Here is a 20413-nt window from a genome sequence, read left to right as displayed (position 1 = left end):
TTGATTAATTGAATCTATTAAAAAAAAAGGTGTAAAGTCAATTTACTCAATTATTGATTCGATCAATAAAATAAATGGTGTATAAAGCAACTATTATTTTACACCTAGGCTATTTGAAAATAGCAGATCTACAAGCTCACAACGTCGCATTGTGAGCTTGTAGATCGGCTATTTTCAAACATTTTAGTGCTTTTACTTTTGGTACTTTAAATATATTTTGATGCCGATACTTTTGTACTTTTACTCAAGTGACATTTTGAACACAGGCCTTTTCTTGTAACAGAGTATTTTTTATATTGTGGTATTGTTACTTTTACTTGAGGTACAATATCTGAGTACTTCTTCCACCACTGAATAATAATAATGACAACAGCAACAACAACAAAATATTATCATTATTATTATGGAGCGTCTGCACTTGACTAACAAAAGGGAGACTTTCCCAAAAGACTAATGGACCATGATCAGACTATCCTGGAATGGCCAGACTAATATCACTGCGTAGATTTAGTCTGGAATCTCTGTGTGGAACCTGTATTTCCAAGGGGCTGGCTCTATGCACAGCAGCCATATTGGGAATGAATTGGGCCCCTTCCTTACTTCCTTCGCAGGTGTTACCAATGATACTAATGAAGGCTCTGTTCCATTCTGGTCAGGGTGCTGATATCGAGCATGTTGGCTCACTAGAAACACTCCATTTTGGTTCCCAAATGGCCCCTTATGGCGGGTGTGTAACTCTGAGTGTACAAATGGACCCGTAAGGGTCCATTTGGTTCCATTTGTACACTCTCAGAGTTATGGGGGTCCTTGAAAATAAGACAACCACTATGCCACACTAAATGGAACAGAGCCTTAATTAGCATCATTGGTAACACCTGTGAAGGAAGTAAGAAGAGGCCCAATTTCTCTCCAAAATGGCTGCCCCATATTTGGATACTGGGCCCTGATTCATTGGTGCCCCACAACTTCTGGTGCAGGGAAATCCAATCACAACCGAGCGGGGCCAGATCAAATCTGTCGAGGTCAAAACATTTTTTTGCACTGGCAGATTTGTCTGGTTTCCAGGCTAAGATCAGACAGCCTGTCCTCTCATAGGAAAACAGTCTACAGCAGGGGTCTTCGACGTTTTTCAGGCCAAGGACCCCTTAGCAGAGAGAGAGATATAGCAGGGACATAAAATTGTGTTGCAGATTAAACATTGGTTTCATAGCTTCATTGACTTACGTGTTGGATTCATGTTAACGTGTATTTTCAGACAGTTAACCACTTAAAAACTATTCTTAGAAAACTTTTCCTTGGTCTGCTCTTTTTCTTCTCCCCTGTTCACCAAACCTCTTGGCTGAAAATAGCAGATCTACAAGCTCACAACGCCTCGCTGTAGTTGTGAGCTTGTAGATCTGCTATATCTATATAGGTCTGCGGAGTCCAATATGCCAATGTGTAACCAGGCAGCACCTGTTTCTGTAAATCATACAGTATCCTGACATTCAGCATGATATCAAAACCCATTTCTTGTGTGTCAGACATGACGTTTTTAGGAAGTTCCAAGGAAAGGGGATTAACCAAAAAGTCTATATAAGCAAGTACTCAGCACTGTCTAATCACTTGATGCAATGACTTTTGTGCCCTTGTATCAACTTCTTGAATAAATTCATGCTTCCGTGAGGATTCCCTTCAAATGTCAGCATTCCATTGCATTATAGTCCCAGCTTGCCACACCACGGCTCTACCCTCCTGTTTTGACTTTCCATGGTACTAACGGGTACTTTTTTAGTACCCGTCACGTCCATGTTCCAAGTGGGCTGAAGCGATACGGTGACATGTAAACACTGCTGACTACGGATAGGTCGGAGACGGACAGATGCACGTCCATGGACAGAATCTGGACGCTCTCAAGGCCCAAATACTGTTAAGGTTTTATATTTATATTTTGCATCTTCTCTTTGTGAAGATGTCTCCTGTGTGTATTAGACATTGGTGAGATCAGACTTCACTACATTTTGTCTGTCCACATTTGCAGTAAGAAAAAACAAATAGGCATCTTGCAAGGACTTCCAGAACCCCTCTTCACCATCGTAAAAAAAAAAAAAAAGTGACTTCAAGGCCTTTAGCAATGAGTTACAGCCTCCTAATCTGTTGTGGTCAGACTAGCTAGTTGGTCAGGCAGAGCAATGACGACAGCCAGCTACATTTTACCTGACCAGCTGAAAGGGACGCCACTTTCACCTACACTGACTAAGGTCATGCAGACTGCAGCTTGTTCTAGTTTGCATGATAAGCAGCCGGAAAAGATTAAAGACAACCACATTGTCTAGATTTTTAAATGAATCTATACAGCACACAAGACAAAAATCATGTAATACAACTTTTCTTTTTAAGATTGTGCATTGTATCAGATTTCTTCTGAGCAGTCATTTTTATCTGCAAGTTTTATTAGTATTAGCCTTTGTGAGAGCACCCTCTTTCATTGTACTGTCCGGAAAAAGGGAGAAACTGAAGTGAACTGAAGATGCTGTGTCTAACTGTCTCCCTAAACCAGTGGTTCTCAACCTTTTCAGGCCGCGACCCCCCAAAATAATCATATTTGAACTGGGGACCCCCCACCCTGACAAGCACAATGTTAGGAGTTGTGGCATTACATTTAGTTTGACTCGGTTCCACTGATTGTGAAAATAGACAATCTACAAGCTCACAACGCAAGCTTGTAGATCAACTATTTTCAAAATGTTTGCCTCTTTCTTATATTACTTGACAATTTGGCCAATGTTTGACCAGTTTTTATAGTTTGCTGATTACGATTGATGCAGTAATGGTCTTTTTTCCATTTCTTTTTTTTAGGTATTTGGCATCCTTTTTTGAGTGGTGCCAACCACTCCTATATCTGACTTTGTCCGTGTGTCCGTCCGTATGTATGCATGTCCAATAAACAAACATTGATGACAACATCAATACGGGGCTCATCAAAGGCACCACTCTCTTCACACAGGGTGTGATTTTTAAATGAATTGTCACTTTACTGTCACCTAGGGACCCCCCCCCCCCCCTGCACAAAGCTACTACAAAAATAAAAGTGGATAAACTACTACAAAGGCAAATAAGCTATTACAATGACAAAGACCACTAACCTACTACAAAGACGAATGCAAAAGGCATCCACACTTTAAAGATAACTATGTAAATTGGGGGTAGTAGGGGATACATGATCACATGGGGTATGGGAACTGAATGGGGTAGAGAGAGAGGGGGAGGGGCGGCAAAGAGAGAGCGAGGCATAGACAAAAAACAATCAAATTAGGGTGACGGGTGACCGGAAATTCAAATTAGGGTGACGGGTGACCGGAAGTCCCGGTTGGGCCGGGATTGTCCCGATTTCAAGCTGCGTGTCCCGAGTCCCGACAAATAATCTCTAAAACACTAATATGTCCCGGTTTTCAACATTCACTACAACAATAACAGTTGTTTTCAGTGGTCGCATAGATGTTTATCATGTTCTTTACATGTAAACATGCTCACCTAACCAATCAGAAAACATGAACAAATGCATTGTGTATCTGAATTCAACGCGTTGCCTGTATGCAACACCTATGGTGCGTATACATGTGCACGTGCATGACGAACGTGCGCATTGATTTAAGGGTCCAGGTTTGAGGGGCTGAATATACTATGGTCTGCCCTAAATCAAATGTTTGTACTGGCTGATGTTGCTGACTGAGAGTTGGAATGAGGTAGGATGTAGTGATGTCACAGATCATAGGATCTTGGTGACTGGGCAGTCTTCCGCTTGGTCCAGGAACAGGGTCTGAAACATGTGGTTGTAGAAGGATGGGTGGTAGAGGCAGGCCCGAGCACAGTCTGGACTGAAGTTCACCTCCAGTATTTGAGGCTTCATGACACGTTCACCTGATGACAGATCAAAACACACACACACACACACACACACACACACACACACACACACACACACACACACACACACGCACTAATTAGAGAGTGTAATAAAGGGAAGCTGAGAATCAAATAAGGTGTCTCCACTTAAAGGAATACAAGAAGGCTCGCCCCAAAACACGCTCACCCCGGGTCTAATCCAACAACCCCGGCATGGTCGCTACCAGGTGTTCCTTAACGTAACCTCAGTAAAGCTATGCCTAAAACTAGCCTTATTCCTAACCTTAACCTCAGTAAAACTATGCCTAACCCTAAACTTATTCCTAACATTAACCTCAGTAAAACTAATACAAGAACCGCTGGGGGCGAGCGGCCCGTGAAAAAAAATGGGGGCTAGTGTGTTTTGGGGGCGAGCGTTCCGGTTACCACTCCAGGTCAACCTTCTAGCCCAGGGCTCCCCAGCCTTTTTTGACCCAAAGACCCCTCCCAATATTTTCAATATCTTCACAGATGGTGGTTGGAGAGGATTCAATATTTATTCATTATTATCCACCCACAATGTATGTATATAAATGTGTACCGTCTTTATACTTGCATAATAATATTTAAGTAACTGATTCAATATGTATTCATTATTAACCCACAATGTATACAACATATATTATTTATTATTAATCAGGGCATGGTAACTCGTTTTCTGTCAGCTGCATGTGAACGGTGAATAAGTGAATAATGTTTGCATCTACCATGCAGCCAACTTTGTGAATAAAATTTGAAAAAACATTGCCTAAAAATGCTTGCATGAAACACACAAGGACTGAAATAAGAAGGTGCATTCTTTTTGCCAGCTTAATAAATTTGCACATTTGCCTAATTCTAGTATCTTGATAGTTTAGGAAACAGCAAAGGCGATGTAGATGACCATTTGTTGTGCCTAGCCAAGCATTTATATAAACACAATTGGCTGTGTTCGGGGGAGGGAAGTCGGGCGGGAAGGGTGTGAACATGTCAAGGTCAGACTGTGTGACTCACTTTCAGTTATGTCTATTGGACTCGGTCGTGATAAACTGTCTGATATAAAAGGACATAAGGACGAGCGTTGATGACTCTTACTTACTACTTGCCATGAACAGAGTATGAGTGACCCAAGGGCACTGGGTCACACCATCATTCTTAAATGACCATGAAAAAAGTGGTTGATATACAGAGAAAAGATAATAATTCCCTCATATATACAGAGTAACACAGAGACAAGACTAGCCACTAGGTGAACAAAATGTCGAACCGTTTCTGATACTTGTGATAGATGTAACATCTCCAAGGGCATGTTGGGCCACACTTTCTGTTCTTGTCCAAAGATTATTTTATTCTGACAAAACACTTTTGCTTGGTATAGCAGAGTATACCGTTTTCAGATGAAACCTGATGCATTAACTGCCTTGTTTGGTTGCTCCGAAGCTTCTCTCGCTCTGCCGTACTCTGTCCAACAGATTCTTAAACTTACACTTGTAGCAAAGAGAATCATTTTAACAGAGTGGAAAACTTCCATCTTTCCTTGTTTCACTAGATGGCTTAATGAGTTTGTATCACTGACTCATCTGGAGAGGCTGCTTTGCAACACACAGGACAGTTTAACAACATTTGAGTACTGGGGTCCTATCAAGGGTCATCTTGACTCAGCCTGTGTGACTGCTCTGCTTTGTACAGGCCCAATTGTTAATGTGTCCAGCTGTTTTATTGTGGTTGCCTATACCTCATCATGATAGGTTAATTACTCACGTTTATTGTGCATTATAGTCTGCTGTTTGTTTGTCTTATTGTTATGTCTTGTTGATGTATCTGTCTGTTATGTCTTATAAAAATGTATGCATACAAAAAAGACTTGCCATTTGACCTTAGTGGCAGCTGTACAGTATATCGTTTTATGGTGTGGCTCTCTAAAGCATTGGTTCTCAAAGTGCGGTCCGAGGACCCCCAGGGGTACTTGAGAGGGTTCCAGGGGGTCCCCAGCTAAATGATGGACAGGGACCAAATGGACCCTTATTAGTCTGTAACTCTGAGAGTGTACAAATGGAACCAAATGTACACTCTCAGAGTTAAATTAACATTGATTTTACAATATGAATTGGGGTCCCAGAGACATACATGCCATTCAATGGGGGTCCGTAGCCTAATGCATGTCAAACTGGGGGTCCTTGAAATTAAAATGGTTGAGAATCACTGCTAGAGAGCCGTAAAAATCTTCTATTATGGGGGTCCCTGGCTTATCTTTTGAAATGGGGGTCCGTGGGCTAATAAGTGTCTATTTGGGGGTCCTTGGCACGAAAAAGTTTGAGAACCACTGCTCTAAAGAGGCTAGCCGTCTACAGGGATGGGCTGCCGGTGGAGCCCACCGAAGCGCCACTCCACTAGCTTTGAAGCTGCACGTATGCGCCCCACATGCACGATCCTTCAACGCCTCAACACCTATAGAACAATAGCACTCTACATGGCTGCTTTGCATAACATCAGGGTACTCAAGAGAAGCCATGGAATTGAATGTGTTACATCCCTCTCACAATGACAGACAATTGGTCTCTGCACTGCAGAGTGTGAAAGGGTGTGAAAGTTACTGGTTAAACGGGTACCTTGATGTTCACCTGTAGATGGTCTGGGACCCTACAGATTATGTAAAAACTTGGAATAGATCCCATCGCTTACCAGAGGACCCAAGAACGAGAGCTGTGTACCAGACACTCACAAGGTAATCCCTGACCGCTGTTGGAAGTTTTCTTATGACTGTTTTAAAACCACTGAAAGCAATGTAAGTGATGTTGTCATCTTGTATCTAAAAAAAAAAAAAAAGTCTTTCAAGTAAAGACAAGTTGTCTATGTAAAGGGTTTTTATATAAAACTAAGGAGAATAAAATAATTAATTAATTGAAAACCCCCCCCCACCAAATTAACAATGCAACCAAATAATAAGAAATATAATTACATTAAAAATCACGTATGATGAATACAGTATTTCAACTAGCACTGAGCTGAGTGGCTATGTGCACATGCGTGCGAGTGCATATGCGCATGCATGTGCACATGACATTAAAATAGAGCTCCACTAGCTAAAAAATCCACAGCACACCACTGGCCGTCTATATGTTTTTGGACCAATCCAGTGCCAATCATTTTTTGCATACTGCCAGTAGGCCAACTTAGTACTGTACCTCCACAAATGTTTTCATACGTTTTATACTTTTTAAAATATTTAACCTTTATTTTGTAATGGAAGACAATCACTCTAATCATGCAGGGCGGTTCACATATTATAAAGCAACACATCTATTATCCACGACATACCGTACATTACGAGGGCCAGCCTTTTCCTGGCAAGTACTGTATAATGTTACACAAGGGTATCACTTGTGTTTTTAAGCCTTCTGAACTTCATCTCATCTAATAAAGGCTCAATCAGTGTTTCAGATAGTGTGTGGGGGTGCCGATGGCCTAATGCAGGAGTCTTCAACGTTTTCCAGGCGAAGGACCCCCTAGCTGAGAGAGATGAAGCAGGGACCCCCTCCATATACTCCTTTTTTCCCTCTACAGTACACCATACCTCTAAAGCTCTCCTCAGAAAAGGGATGTTAGGGTTCAAGTGGTTAATGTAAAAATAATAATATATCACAAAGAATTGGCGCCCCCCCTGTAGTAATCCTGAGGACCCCCTGTTGAAGACCCCGGCCTAGTGGTTAAGGCGCATACCCCATTTAGGCTGTAATGCGAGTAGCAGGTTCGATTCTCGGGCCCGATGACCTTTGCTGCATGTCATTCCCAATTTCTCTCTCCCTGAGAACCTGCCCCAATTACCTTAGATTCATGACCATAGGTGAGAGTAGAAATAAACCTCTTAATCCTATTCACGATGTGTCCTTTTTTCTACCGTTTCAAGAGAAAAGGTATACTATAAAGGGTTTGAGTTGGTTTGGTTTATTTGTACAGTAGTTTGACTGCCTCAAAGCAAGCTCATAGCACGGCACTATGAGCCTGTATATCTGCTATTTGTGAATAGCCAAAGTATAAACTAAGGCTTAAAGTGGTTAAAATGATTGTGACACAGATGCGTTCCCAGACTGAATGGGTTAATCACAAGACTGCGTTGTTTAGAGGCGCTGCAAGGTGAAGCCAGGCTTTTGCTGCCTTCCATTATGTTGCAGATGTTTCATACTGCAGCACAGAAGAAAGTCGTTAACCACAACGTTATCTGTGAGTTCAAGGACAGGGCTTGCTGCCTACTAGAGTCAAGCTCTGTAATTCAGCTGCAGACAACTTGTTTTGGTCACTTTGGAGACAGTCTGTTCCTGGTGGAGATATCTCCCGTGTCCATACGGAATGTAAGGTCATCTGTCTAACCGGTCTCAACCAATTAAATTGTCGGAAAAACTGTCGGTTGGATTGCTCATATTATGTCCAAAACTGTTACTTTTCAGGGTTCAAATTCAAAAATAGCAAAAGTCAAGCTCAAAACGTTTGAGCTTGCAGATCTGCTACTTTTGATATACTGTAGTATGATCAAGAAGGGCATTAATTTAGGGAAAAAAAACAAAAAGATATGGAGATAAGAGGTTTCTGCCCGACAGCAACGATATATAGCCAGTGGTGTAAAGTAACTAAGTACATTTACTCAAGTACTGTACTTCAGTACAATTTTGAGGTACTTTTACTTTACTGGGTATTTTCAATTGTCTATACTTTTACTTTTACTCCACTACATATCAGAGGCAAATATTGTACTTTTACTCCACTACAATTATTTGAAAACTTTAGTTACTAGTTACTTTGCAGATATACATTATTATATTATAAAACACACATTAACCACTTTAGCACTATTTTATACCTAGGCTATTTGAAAATAGCCAATCTACAAGCTCACAACACGTCGCGATGCGACGCGTTGTGAGCTTGTAGATCTGCTATTTTCAAATATTTAGTACTTTTAGTACATTTTGATGCCAATACTTTCGTACTTTTACTCAAGTACATTTTGAATTCCAGACTTTTAATTGTAATGGAGTACTTCTACATTGCAGTATTGGTACTTTTACTCAAGTAAAGGAATTGATTACTTTTTCCACCACTATATAGAGCTTATACATAGCAAAATCTAAAAAGACACACATGCTTTCCCGGGTTGAAAGGTAGAACAACGTATAGGCTTTCCAGGTCTAAATGGGTTAATACAAAATCATATTTACACAGCACATGCAGGCATAAACATAAGACATTTGGATGCTCTGATACACTCAACAACCAAAAACGAATATATAATATATATAATACTATAATATAAGTAATTATTTGTGTCCTTTATTTGTCCCCCACTTAGGGAGGACGTTAACAATGTGTCAGTTATGACCAACAATCTACCGAGACATATCAATATCACAACTGTTCAACTATGACTTCCTGATCTGATAAATAGAGGATGCATCAGCATTCAGCTGACTGTCAAGGTCAAATAGGGGTAAGTTGAACAGGGGAAGAGAAACCAGAAACCTACTGTATTTAACCCATTAACTCATTGAGTGCTCTTTTTTTTTTTTTTTTGAAAAACATGTCCAGAACCCAAGATATCATCATCTGAAGATTTGCAGCTCCATCCACTCCTTGTTTAACTTAGAAATGAAAAAAGCTGTATCTCGCTTCCTAAGCACTTTTTGTTTTCTGTGAAAAAAACTCTGGCACTGGGACAACATAATATAGAAATATTTTTTGTTTATTCGTTTCTATTCTTTTACATACTCATAGGTAGTACAATTGAGAGCCAGAATTGCCAAACGTTTAAAAAAAAAAAAAATCTGGCACTCAATGAGTTAAGACCTGAGGCCGATTCTACAAATGCCTTCTAAATCAGTACAGTAGTTCTCAAACTATTTAGTGCCGAAGACCCCCAAAATGATATGTACAGTATTTGGCTGCGGACCCCCCCCCATCTGAAAATGTTTTGTGCCAGGGACCCCAGGAGAGAAGATTTGTGTAAAAAAATAAATCTAAATTATTCAACATTTTTCAAACACTTTCAAGATTTTTCAAAAATGTTCAAAAATAAATAGCAGTTGTACAAGCTCGCAGCACGGCACAAAGTGAGCTTGTAGATCTGCTATTTTTGAGAACCACTGTTCTAAATCCTAAGAGTTTTTTTGAAAACTTCTATTGCTATATATATAAAGCTAAAAACTATCTAAAATCATCTGGTCTTAGTGTTACTCTTGTGTGTCGTGTTGGCCCACTGCGGCGGTTCCCGAGTTCTCTTGTAGATGTTTCTGATAAAATCCCAGTATTAGGACAGTTCGATAAACACTGTTTCTACACCACCCTGTCGAAAAGGCCTGCAGACGGATGTACATGTCGGCCTACACCACCCTGTCGAAAAGGCCTGCAGATGGATGTATATGTTGGTCTACACACCACCCTGTTGAAAAGGCCTGCAGCTGGATGTCATCTGGGGACCCCCCCTAAAATCATGTGGGACTGGGGACCCTGCTGGGGTTTCTGAAATGTCCACAAGCCCTCCTCTGAGACACAGAGTGAGTAGACAGAAATGGTGCCATCTTATAATGAGCATTAGTGAGGACCAATAATATGAAGATAAGCCTATCTTCATGAAAAGATCATTATAAGAGTTGAAATGCGTTCCTGTTGATTTTAGAATTTTGCCGTTTAAAAATATCATGTTGTTTAATATTGTACGTGGTATTTGTAACGTTACAAAATGATGATAGTCAGAGAACAGTTTTTGCTGGGAGATGAGGTTCTAGTTCCTGTCTCGTTCTCTTGACAAATTGTACATTGCAATCCTCCATCACATACATTTATTTACAAACAATAACATCATCTGTGTATTAGACATATAGGCCTCTAGTCGGCACAGGTTTCACATAAGTAGGGATATAGAATGGGTCCAAGACTCACCATTTTCTCCGGTGCCCCAATTTAGCATGAGGTCTACAGCATAGATGGCACGGGACGAGGGATAGGCACAAATGCCATATGGAGCTGGTCGGGATGTGGCAGCCTGGAAGAGCTCCCCAAAAGCTTTGAACACCTCCGCCTGAGAAGAGGGAAAAGGACACACAGGGAGACAGAGCGAAAGAGAGACAAGGGTAAGAAACAAGTAAAAAAAAAAAGCAAAGGTTAGTTTAATACCTGATACAATGGGTAGAATCGTGGACACATTTCAAACACAGTGTGCCACTTGTGTTTTCAAACAGACGCTTACCTCCACTTCTTTCCATGGATACTGGGGGTACTGCTTCTCAAACATAGGGATGTACTCATCGTAGTGTACCTTTACACACACGAATACAGAATGAGTGGATGATGGGGCCATGTTTTTGATACATGCCCTTTATACACACATTCATGGTGTCTGAAGTAGGCAGTCAGCTTTCACCATCTTCTGTCGCTATTGACCATAATTCACACCAGGGGCCATTTTACTCTTACGTCATTTTCCCACCACCTGAGTATGATGTAAGAGCAAAATGGCTGCTGTGTGAAATTAATATTGTCGCTGTCAGGCAGAAACCTTGTATCTCCATATAAAAAATAAAATAAAAAAATAATGCCATATTTTATACTTCGTTGTATGACATTGTCACACAAAAGTAGCAAAAATAACATCTAAAAGTGTGTGTGTGTGTGTGTGTGTGTGTGTGTGTGTGTGTGTGTGTGTGTGTGTGTGTGTGTGTGTGTGTGTGTGGTATGAGTAGGTCGCTCTGTTTGGTTGCCCCAAAGTCCATCTCAATTCTATCACAAACTCTCTAAGTAGGACACCCTAGGTGACGGGGCTGGGAAAATCACAATTTCTACTAATAAATTATGTTCACCGAAAATATCATGCCCAAGCAGACCAATGAAAAGCATTAAAAAGAGCTTGTGACTAAATCAAAACGTGACTGTAATCATTTCCTGACAAGTAACAGTTTGACATACAAGGTTTCCAGGCCGACGGCGACGCATCATTTTACCACGTCAGTAATAAGCAGGGACGTGCACAGATAGACTCTAGGTGGTGCTGGAGCACCTGCCCTTTGCCCTCTTGACCAGAAGTGCCCTTTTGAAAAAAAGAAAAAAAACGTGTTTTTTTTTCTTTCTTTTTTTCAGTTTACAGCAGGGGTCTTCAACAGGGGGTCTGGGACCCCTAGGGGGTCCTCAGAGTTACTACAGGGGGTCCGCCAAATCTTTATGTGATATGATTTTTGTTTTTACCATAACCACTCGAAACCTAGCATCCCTTTTCTGAGGAGAACTTTAGCCAGAAATAGCAGATCTACAAGCCCACAACGCCTCGCGCTGCGAGGCGTTGTGGGCTTGTAGATCGGCTATTTTTGGCAAAGAGGTATAGGTGTAGAGGGAAAAAAGAGCTGACCAAGTAAACAAAAAAAAGTGTAATTTACTTGAGCACCTGCCCCTCAAAATGTCTGTGCACGCCACTGGTAATAAGGTACTGTAGCAAGGAGCACCTGTTTGAGTTGCACACCCTCTGCGTAGTTCATGACCGTGAAGTGCTTTTCATAATCGTCAAAGTGGTCCAAGGAGAAAGGTCTGGTGTGGAAAGACGACAACAGTATGGGTACAATAATAACAACATAACAATCACCAGCGGTGGAAAAAGTACTCAAATGCTTTACTTAAGTAAAAGTATCAATACTGCAATGTAGAAATACTCTGTCACAAGTAAAAGTCCGGAAGTCAAAATTTACTTGAGTAAAAGTACAAAAGTATTGGTATCAAAATTTACTTAAAGTACCAAAAGTAGAAAGTACTCATTATGCAGAATGTCCCATTTCACAAGTTTTCAAATACCGGTATATGAAATGCATACAAATCTTTTGAAAAAAAGCAGATCTACAAGCTCACAATGTGTCGTATCGTGAGCTTGTAGATCGGCTATTTTCAAATGGCCGAAATGTATACAGAGCTGAAGTGGTTAATGTATGTTGTTTTGTAATAATAATCCAAATAAAAAAAAAAAAAAGTATAATATTTGCCTCTGAGATGTAATGGAGTAGAAGTAAAAGGACTGAAAATTGGAAATACTCGAGTAAAGAAAAAATACCTCAAAACTTGAGTAAATGTACTTAAGTACAGTACTTGAGTAAATGTACTTAGTTACTTTACACCACCGACAATCACCATGTCTCACACACCCATGCATATTAAAGCACATGACGTGTTCTGCTGAGGCGGAAGTGGCAATGTGACTAACTTGTTGGAAAAGCGCAGCCAGAAGACGTTGTAGGCATAGAGACGCAGAGGTTGCACCGAGCGTAGCATCAGCATGTAGCGGATGTCAAATTTCACCAGACCCACTTCCTCCCTGTCGAAGAGCACCGGATCTTCGAGGTACTTACACACCACCTGAGGGAAAGCACAACAACACAACATGAGGTGATTGAAGGTGTCAGGAAGAGACAGAGGTCACTGTGGTGGAAAATTACTTAATAACACTGACACGCCTTATCACTTGCCTTATATGCATGCCTGTAAACATAAATTGGACTAAATTATCCTACCGTGTGCCCACAGTGACTCAAACCTTAGGATTGAACGCTACAGTTACAATTATTTTGGGGGGTCCCCAGATGATTAGCTTAATGTGCAACATTGTTTTCTCACTCAAGAGTAAACAAACCAACATACAGTATAAGTGCATGCAGGGTATCTGCACATTTCTAAATTGTCAATTTAAGGACTTTTAAGACCTTTTTAATACCAAATTGGCCAAATTGTCAAATATTACATAATAGACAAACATTGTGAAAATAGCCGATCTACAAGCTCACAACGCCTCGATGCTTGTTTTGTCTGATTGCCGAGTGAACTTGATACGAATGCATCAGCACATACAGCAGACTGCTGTATTATGGCTGTAGTATCCGTTGTACAGTTTAATGACTTCACTATGTATTGTCAATTGTACAGAGTCTGATGTTCTAATAAAAGGAAGCCCAGCACAGGGTTCCCACACATTTTTAACAATGTTTTTAACAACCAAGACAGACTCACGCGAAGGTAACAGCAACAAAATAACAGCTCTACAAGCTAACAACGTATCACGGACCGGTGCAACATGTTGTAGATCTATTATTTTTGTCACCTGTATACATTAGGCCACACTCATGTAGTGTTTTTAACATGTTACAAATTTCACGTAATGTTATGGGACATGTTTTTTTATGAACTAAATCAATAGCCAAAAACAATGTATATCCAATCATTTTCCAAAAAACATTTGATTAATTCCAAACCTTTCCCAGGCCTGGAAAATATGACCGTGGGAACCCAGGAATTTCACAAGTGTGGGAACCCTGCCAGCATGTCACTCCTCATGTAAAGGGAGCATACGTTCAAACACTAGATGCTAAAAGGGTTGGGGTAAGGTCAAGGTCAACAACACTGTTCAAATAGAGTATCCCGATCACAACAAAGCTTTGAGGTTTCATGGAAAGTTCTGTGTGTACCCAGGTGTGACCAATGGCGAGAACGGAGGGGAACGACACACTCCTACGCCCACTTAAACTGTATAAATGAGGCTCATGCTGCTAGAACTCACGACATACACTCATTGACATGATGATGTCGAGTCGACTTCTCTATTGAAGCCTTCAAAACAATTTGACTCGTTATATCCCTCAAATTCTAATACGCTTAATATAATACATTGTCCATGACAGTTCCTAATCGAGGTACATATCATTCTTGAAGGGCTGACTCCCATGTACCGTAGCTGTCATTGGTCTTTTCTTCCACTACTGTATATAGCACACAGTTTTTTTCCATTGTATTTGGAGACAGAATGGCCTCCGCCCTGGATAGGAACCAAGCATCACAGTACTGTATGCAATAACAGGTGAGAGGCCTTTCTCTCTTGTATGTATGTGTGCATTTAGAGGAATGTGTATTTTGAGGAACCAAAACCAAATAAGTGTACACTACATGGTATGAATTGTAACATTACAAATCTTGAATCCTGAGAATGACAGAACCAGGACATTGACAACATTATACACATTGACACAATGTTGTGAGGCTCACCCACGCAAGCGCATATGCATGCGTGGTATACACATGTGCATACCACATGTGTGGTATAGTATTCAAAATAGTTTTCAGAAGAAATGCTGCTAATTGTCCCAAAATGTTGCAAAAGATTGCTGCTATTTGCTTCAAATGAAACCCTGTATATATAACATGTATATAAAGACACAATGTGACATCACTCTGTTTAAGATGATGCTGTACCTCCCTCCAATTGTAAATACTTTCCCCAATAAACTACTTTTATTACATTTTGACACTTGCTTTGGCAATGTATACGTATGTTTTCTCACGCCAATAAAGCTTTGAATTGAATTGTGTGTGTGTGTGTGTGTGTGTGTGTGTGTGTGTGTGTGTGTGTGTGTGTGTGTGTGTGTGTACCTTAGGTATGCTTTCTCTCTGTCTGATAATGTAGTTCAGGTTGTCTGTGATGTGTGTGTCTAGTCCACGGGCTAGGTTCCACGGTTTGCAGATCCAGTGGTTGTCCTCTCCCCTGCATGGAGCACACAGAAGTGAGAGTTCAAGAGGGCAAGAGAGCAGAGAGACGCAACACATGAGAAGTAGACATAGACACTTGCAGTGCTATATGTGGGTTCCCTGCAACTAGTTCCGGAAATGTATAGTGAGTGACTGTTCTAAGAAATAAAATGCAAGGTACGAATTAGGCCATGTACATTATGTGTTAACCTGAGGCCGATTGTAAAAATGTCTTCTAAATCCTAACAGGTTTCTGAAAAACGTATGTTGCTATGTCAGTGGTGATCAAACTTTTTCAAGTCAAGGAGGACCCCCAAGATAATATGTATTTGGCCACGGAGTCGCGAACAAATATTTTGTTCCAGGGACCCCCAGAAGCAAAGATTTGCTTTAAAAATATATATACTGTATGTCACACGTTTCCTGATTTTTGGAAAAATAGCAGCTCTACAAGCTCATAGCATGGCACGAAGTGACGTGCTATGAGCTTGTATATCTGCTATTTTTGAATGGCCAAAGTATAAAACAATAGTTACACAGATGCTTTCCCTGTTTTAATGGGTTAACCACTTTCAACCTGGCATCCCTATTTTGGGCATGTCATTATAGGTGAACATTTCCAAATATTTTCCAATATGTTTAGGGGGAAAATTAGCCGATGTCATCAGAAAAAGAATAACATTATCAGTATCAAAGTTTTTGCATAAGTGGAACAAATAGGGCAGCATTTCTGCCTGCGGTTCACAACCAAATTAGGTATGAGAACAAAATGTACTATGATAGCACTAAAAAAGCCACTATCGTGCACTTTTATGTGTGAAGGAAAAAGAGTCTTTGTGTAATGGGTTGCGTTAGTTCTCCTAAAATAGTCAGAAGGGCACTTCGTCAGAAATGGCCCCTGGAAAGTAAACAAAAAGTTGTGAAATTAGAGAGCAGACGCTGAACAGGAAACACCTGTTATGTAAATGTAGACAGGATCGGCACATGCACCAGAAGTGTGTTTGTTTGCTAAGACCTCCGGACGATTCTATAAACGGCTTAAAAATCAGTAGTTCTCACACAAAATAGATAGAAAAATCTATTTTCGCTATTTGTTATAGGACAAAGTCTATAGGGCTTTTGAAGTGGTTAAAGTTTGAAATGACCATGCCGTGTACTGTGTATTGTGGTGGATTCTTGAGGAGTAGGTCAAAATGACAGACTGCAGGTCTGCAGGTTTCACTGTTTATTAGCAAAAGTACTTTATGGCCATTCTACAGCATGAGCTCCTAATGGAAGTGGCTGTCTACTACAAGAAGTGCGCCTCGTGCTTTTTCTTGGCCTGGTTTTATGTTCCCTTCTCTCTGGCCCTGTCAAAGCAGACATATCATGTCTATTCTTAACCTCCCAACCACAAGATCACAACGCCAGCATCCATGTTGGTGTTCTAGTATGTCCCGTCTTCATTTTAATCTGAGACCTTAAGTGACAAGTACACAACAAGTGTCCAGTAACAGGTCAGTTTGGCCTATCTAGATAGCAACACACATGTGTATCAACAACACCATAATGTGTCATCATGTTTCATCACTCTTAATATAGCAGTTCAAGCAGACAGTGCTGAGTCATCGTCTACTAGTCTGTCTGATCAATAAAACATGAATCATTTATATGAGTATTTACACAAGTACAATGTATAAATTATACATATAAGTAGTGGCTGGTGGTGATTTTGGGTGGGGGGGCTATAAGACATCCATTATACTATATATGCTACCCAAAGTTCACCCTGCAGCAACAGCATCACATTCCAGTGAACGTTGTTTGTATGTGCAGATAGCTGCTCTTACTATCATGATTATTGGTGATGGCGGCAATACTAATAATTTAAGGCTGGAATGATCAAATCCTGCGTTGACGGTCACACAAGAATAGCAAGCACTTTATAAACAAAATAAGCCAAGACAATTACCACCAGACAATGAATTAAAAGGTTTGATTATTACAAACCCACCCCCCATGAATCAACCCCCCCCCCCCATGAATCGAACACAATGACAGCAGGTCATTGGTCAAAGGCCAGTGACCTCACGGGCCCGAGGGCTGAGAAATATTTGCCCAAATGGGGAGTAAATCAAGGAGGCGTGTCATGAGGGCTGTCAATCACTCAATGAAAAGCCAATGGTCTATGAAATTAACTCTGTAAATGTTTACAATGTAAATGTAGACAGGAATGTAAATGTAGACAGGATCGGCACATGCACCAGAAGTGTGTTTGTTTGCTAAGACCTGAGGACGATTCTATAAACGGCTTCAAAATCAGTAGTTCTCACACTTTCAAGATTTCACAAAAATGTTCAAAAATAGCAGATGTACACTGTTTATTTTTTCAATCTATGAAATTGTCTATGAAATTAATTCATGGACCCCAACGGAAACAAGCCCGCAAGGACTTTTTTGGCCGGACCTTTTAGACAAAAGCATTATAAATGTAACTGTGTTGTTTTACATTCTTTTGCCTAATAAAAATTTCAATCAATCAATCAATCAATGGAAGCCGATTTGGGCTGTAAAAAATCTGCCCATTTTGAAACCAATGAAAAGTATTAACAAGTGCTTCTGACAAAACCAGCTAACTCCATTGGATCCTCAAACTTTCTGCTAAACCAGGTAACTCCACCAAAGGGGGGTGGAGTTAGCTGGTTTTGCTGACTCCAGACTCCACACCTTTTTGACCTCTCCAACCCTCATTGTGAGCTTAGAGGTCCATTCAATCTTTGATTCTGACCTCCAGAAGCAAAGATTTGAGTAAAAAAAGTACTAAAGTTTTCAAAAAATAGCAGATGTACAAGCTTGTATATCTGCTATTTATGAATATTCAAAGTATAAAATATGGTTAAAATTTAAAATTACAGATGCTTTCATGGTTAAACTATTTTTTCTGTACGTGAAGACAGTGTGCGGGGACCCCCCCCCCTGTTTTGCTCTTATCAACCAGATAACCACAACTGCCCCCTGCGGCTGAGGATAAACACAGAGTCAACGGCTGGTCAATTTATGGCAGTTGAGATGGGGGTTGGGATTTCTCTGGCCAACCACTCTTGATGTTTCTAACCAAAAGACAAGTTGTCTGTAAATGATTTATTAAAGGGGCCTACACACCAGTGTTGCCAAATTTCGCAAGAGAAATAAGCAACCAGGTCTATGAAAACAAGCCCAAAAAACCTTGGAGAAAAAAAAGTGGAACATTTTGGAAGATTTTACACACATCTTATATGGGGTCCCTGGCACAAAATATTTTCAGATTAGGGGCCGCGAACAAATACATATTACTTTGGGGGTCCATGACATGAACATTTTTGAGAGCCACTGATTTAAACAATATTTGCACTTATGATAGGCAGACATGGCAACACTACACCAAACTTTGCTGTCCTGACTACTACAGAGTAGACTACTATGGGAGGTCAGTCGGGTGAAAGGTGTGAAACACTTGCTGTGTACACGCTCTCTACATACCATACAGACAGCACCGTGACCAGCGTTAAGCAGTAGTGTAAAGTAACTAAGCACACGCACGCGCGCGCGCACACACACACACACACACACACACACACACACACACACACACACACACACACACACACACACACACACACACACACACACACACACACACACACACACACACACACACACACACACAGATTTAGAATGCTTAATTTAGAATTTAGGCTTCAAATGTATTATTGTTTGATCTACTAAAAGTAGAACATTTATGGAGAACTGTAATAAGAGAAACTGCCTAGTAGTCCTTCGCAGCATGTTTGTAGTTGGGACTTTTCATTTCCGTCAAAAGGGGAACAAGAGGTGTTTTCACAATGGTCTCTCAAGTTTCCATGTACTTATGCAACGGGAAGATGGCTTGGTCTTCTCATTCAGTTAACCTATTGTTAATAAGCTGATACACAACTGACAGATGTGCTCCGTGAGCTTACAAATGTGGTAGAGCAGTAAACTGAATTACCTAGCAAAGCTTGTGTTTAAACACAATCAGGTAATGCAAGTAAGGAGGGTCTCCTAAAAGCTGATAGGGGATTTATGTGAGGGCCGGGTATAATTGTTGTAGAATCCTATGTCATTATTGGGATTGGCTAATTTATATCAATAACAATAATTAAGGAATTTAGTTTTCCATAAATAATTCAGAGAAGCCATAAATCAATAATTATTTAGTTGATTAGTGCTCAATGGGTAGTGACATTGTAGATCTGCTACTTTTGGAATAAGGGTTTGACTTTACTTCAGATCAACCGGCAAAAAATGTTGGGATTAAACTTCGACATGGCCCATTTTAAACACATTTAGATGCTTGGGCACTCGACAATTTAGCAAGTAATGTAGGCCAATTATTTCTCTCTGATGTACTATTAATGAAATTGAATGGGTACAAATTGATCTTACTCAAATTCAAGAAAAGGTCACAGTACTTTTAAGGATAACTTTAAAATTGGCTTTGAAGATATTTATAAAAACAAAAAATAAAATCAGTTTACACTCTAGCGGAGGAATATGAATGTGTGTGTGTGTGTCTGAAAATAAACCGAACAGAGCCCAGCCCAGTTTCTCCGCGATACGTGAGGAGACTTTGCTGACCTGCAACAGGGTATTCAGACCGCTGCAATTGTCTCTTCAACGTTCTGCAACGGTTTCATCGCGTTGCAAATCATTGGTCTGGACTGGGCTTAAAACCGGAGCATTCGAAGAACTAAAAACAACCCCCCCCCCCCCCAACAACCGAGTGTGCAGCTGTAGAACCGATTTACTTCACAGCTGCAGGATCCTGGATGTTGTGGTGGAAATGGGACTATCTACAAACTAAACAATTCAGTGGCTATGAGGCCGTAACATTTACTCCCTGCCCTGCGTCACCCATCTGCCCCCTCCGCCAATGACAGGAGACAAGAAGCCAAAACAAAGCCAGCCAGATAAC

At 40.6% G+C, this 20413-nt stretch overlaps 1 protein-coding gene across 1 annotated transcript in view; it reads right to left on the bottom strand.

Moving 5' to 3' along the window:
- Positions 1-1438: 1438 nt before the first annotated feature.
- Positions 1439-20413, bottom strand: part of ttll12 (tubulin tyrosine ligase-like family, member 12) — a 41100-nt gene continuing 22125 nt past the window's right edge. The window contains exons 9-14 of the mRNA XM_084050003.1: positions 15346-15457; positions 13133-13284; positions 12387-12468; positions 11141-11209; positions 10834-10972; positions 1439-3900 (exon numbers count right to left, since the gene is read on the bottom strand). Coding sequence (XP_083906129.1) covers positions 3749-3900; positions 10834-10972; positions 11141-11209; positions 12387-12468; positions 13133-13284; positions 15346-15457 — 706 coding nt within the window. The 3' untranslated portion in view covers positions 1439-3748. The remainder of the gene's footprint in view (positions 3901-10833; positions 10973-11140; positions 11210-12386; positions 12469-13132; positions 13285-15345; positions 15458-20413) is intronic.

Source organism: Gymnoscopelus microlampas (genome assembly GCF_963454915.1).
Source record: "Gymnoscopelus microlampas genome assembly, chromosome: 23".
In the NCBI taxonomy this organism is placed as follows: Eukaryota; Metazoa; Chordata; class Actinopteri; order Myctophiformes; family Myctophidae; genus Gymnoscopelus; species Gymnoscopelus microlampas.
The sequence above is the reverse complement of the archived record's forward strand: the minus strand, read 5'-3'. Positions and strand labels throughout refer to the sequence as shown.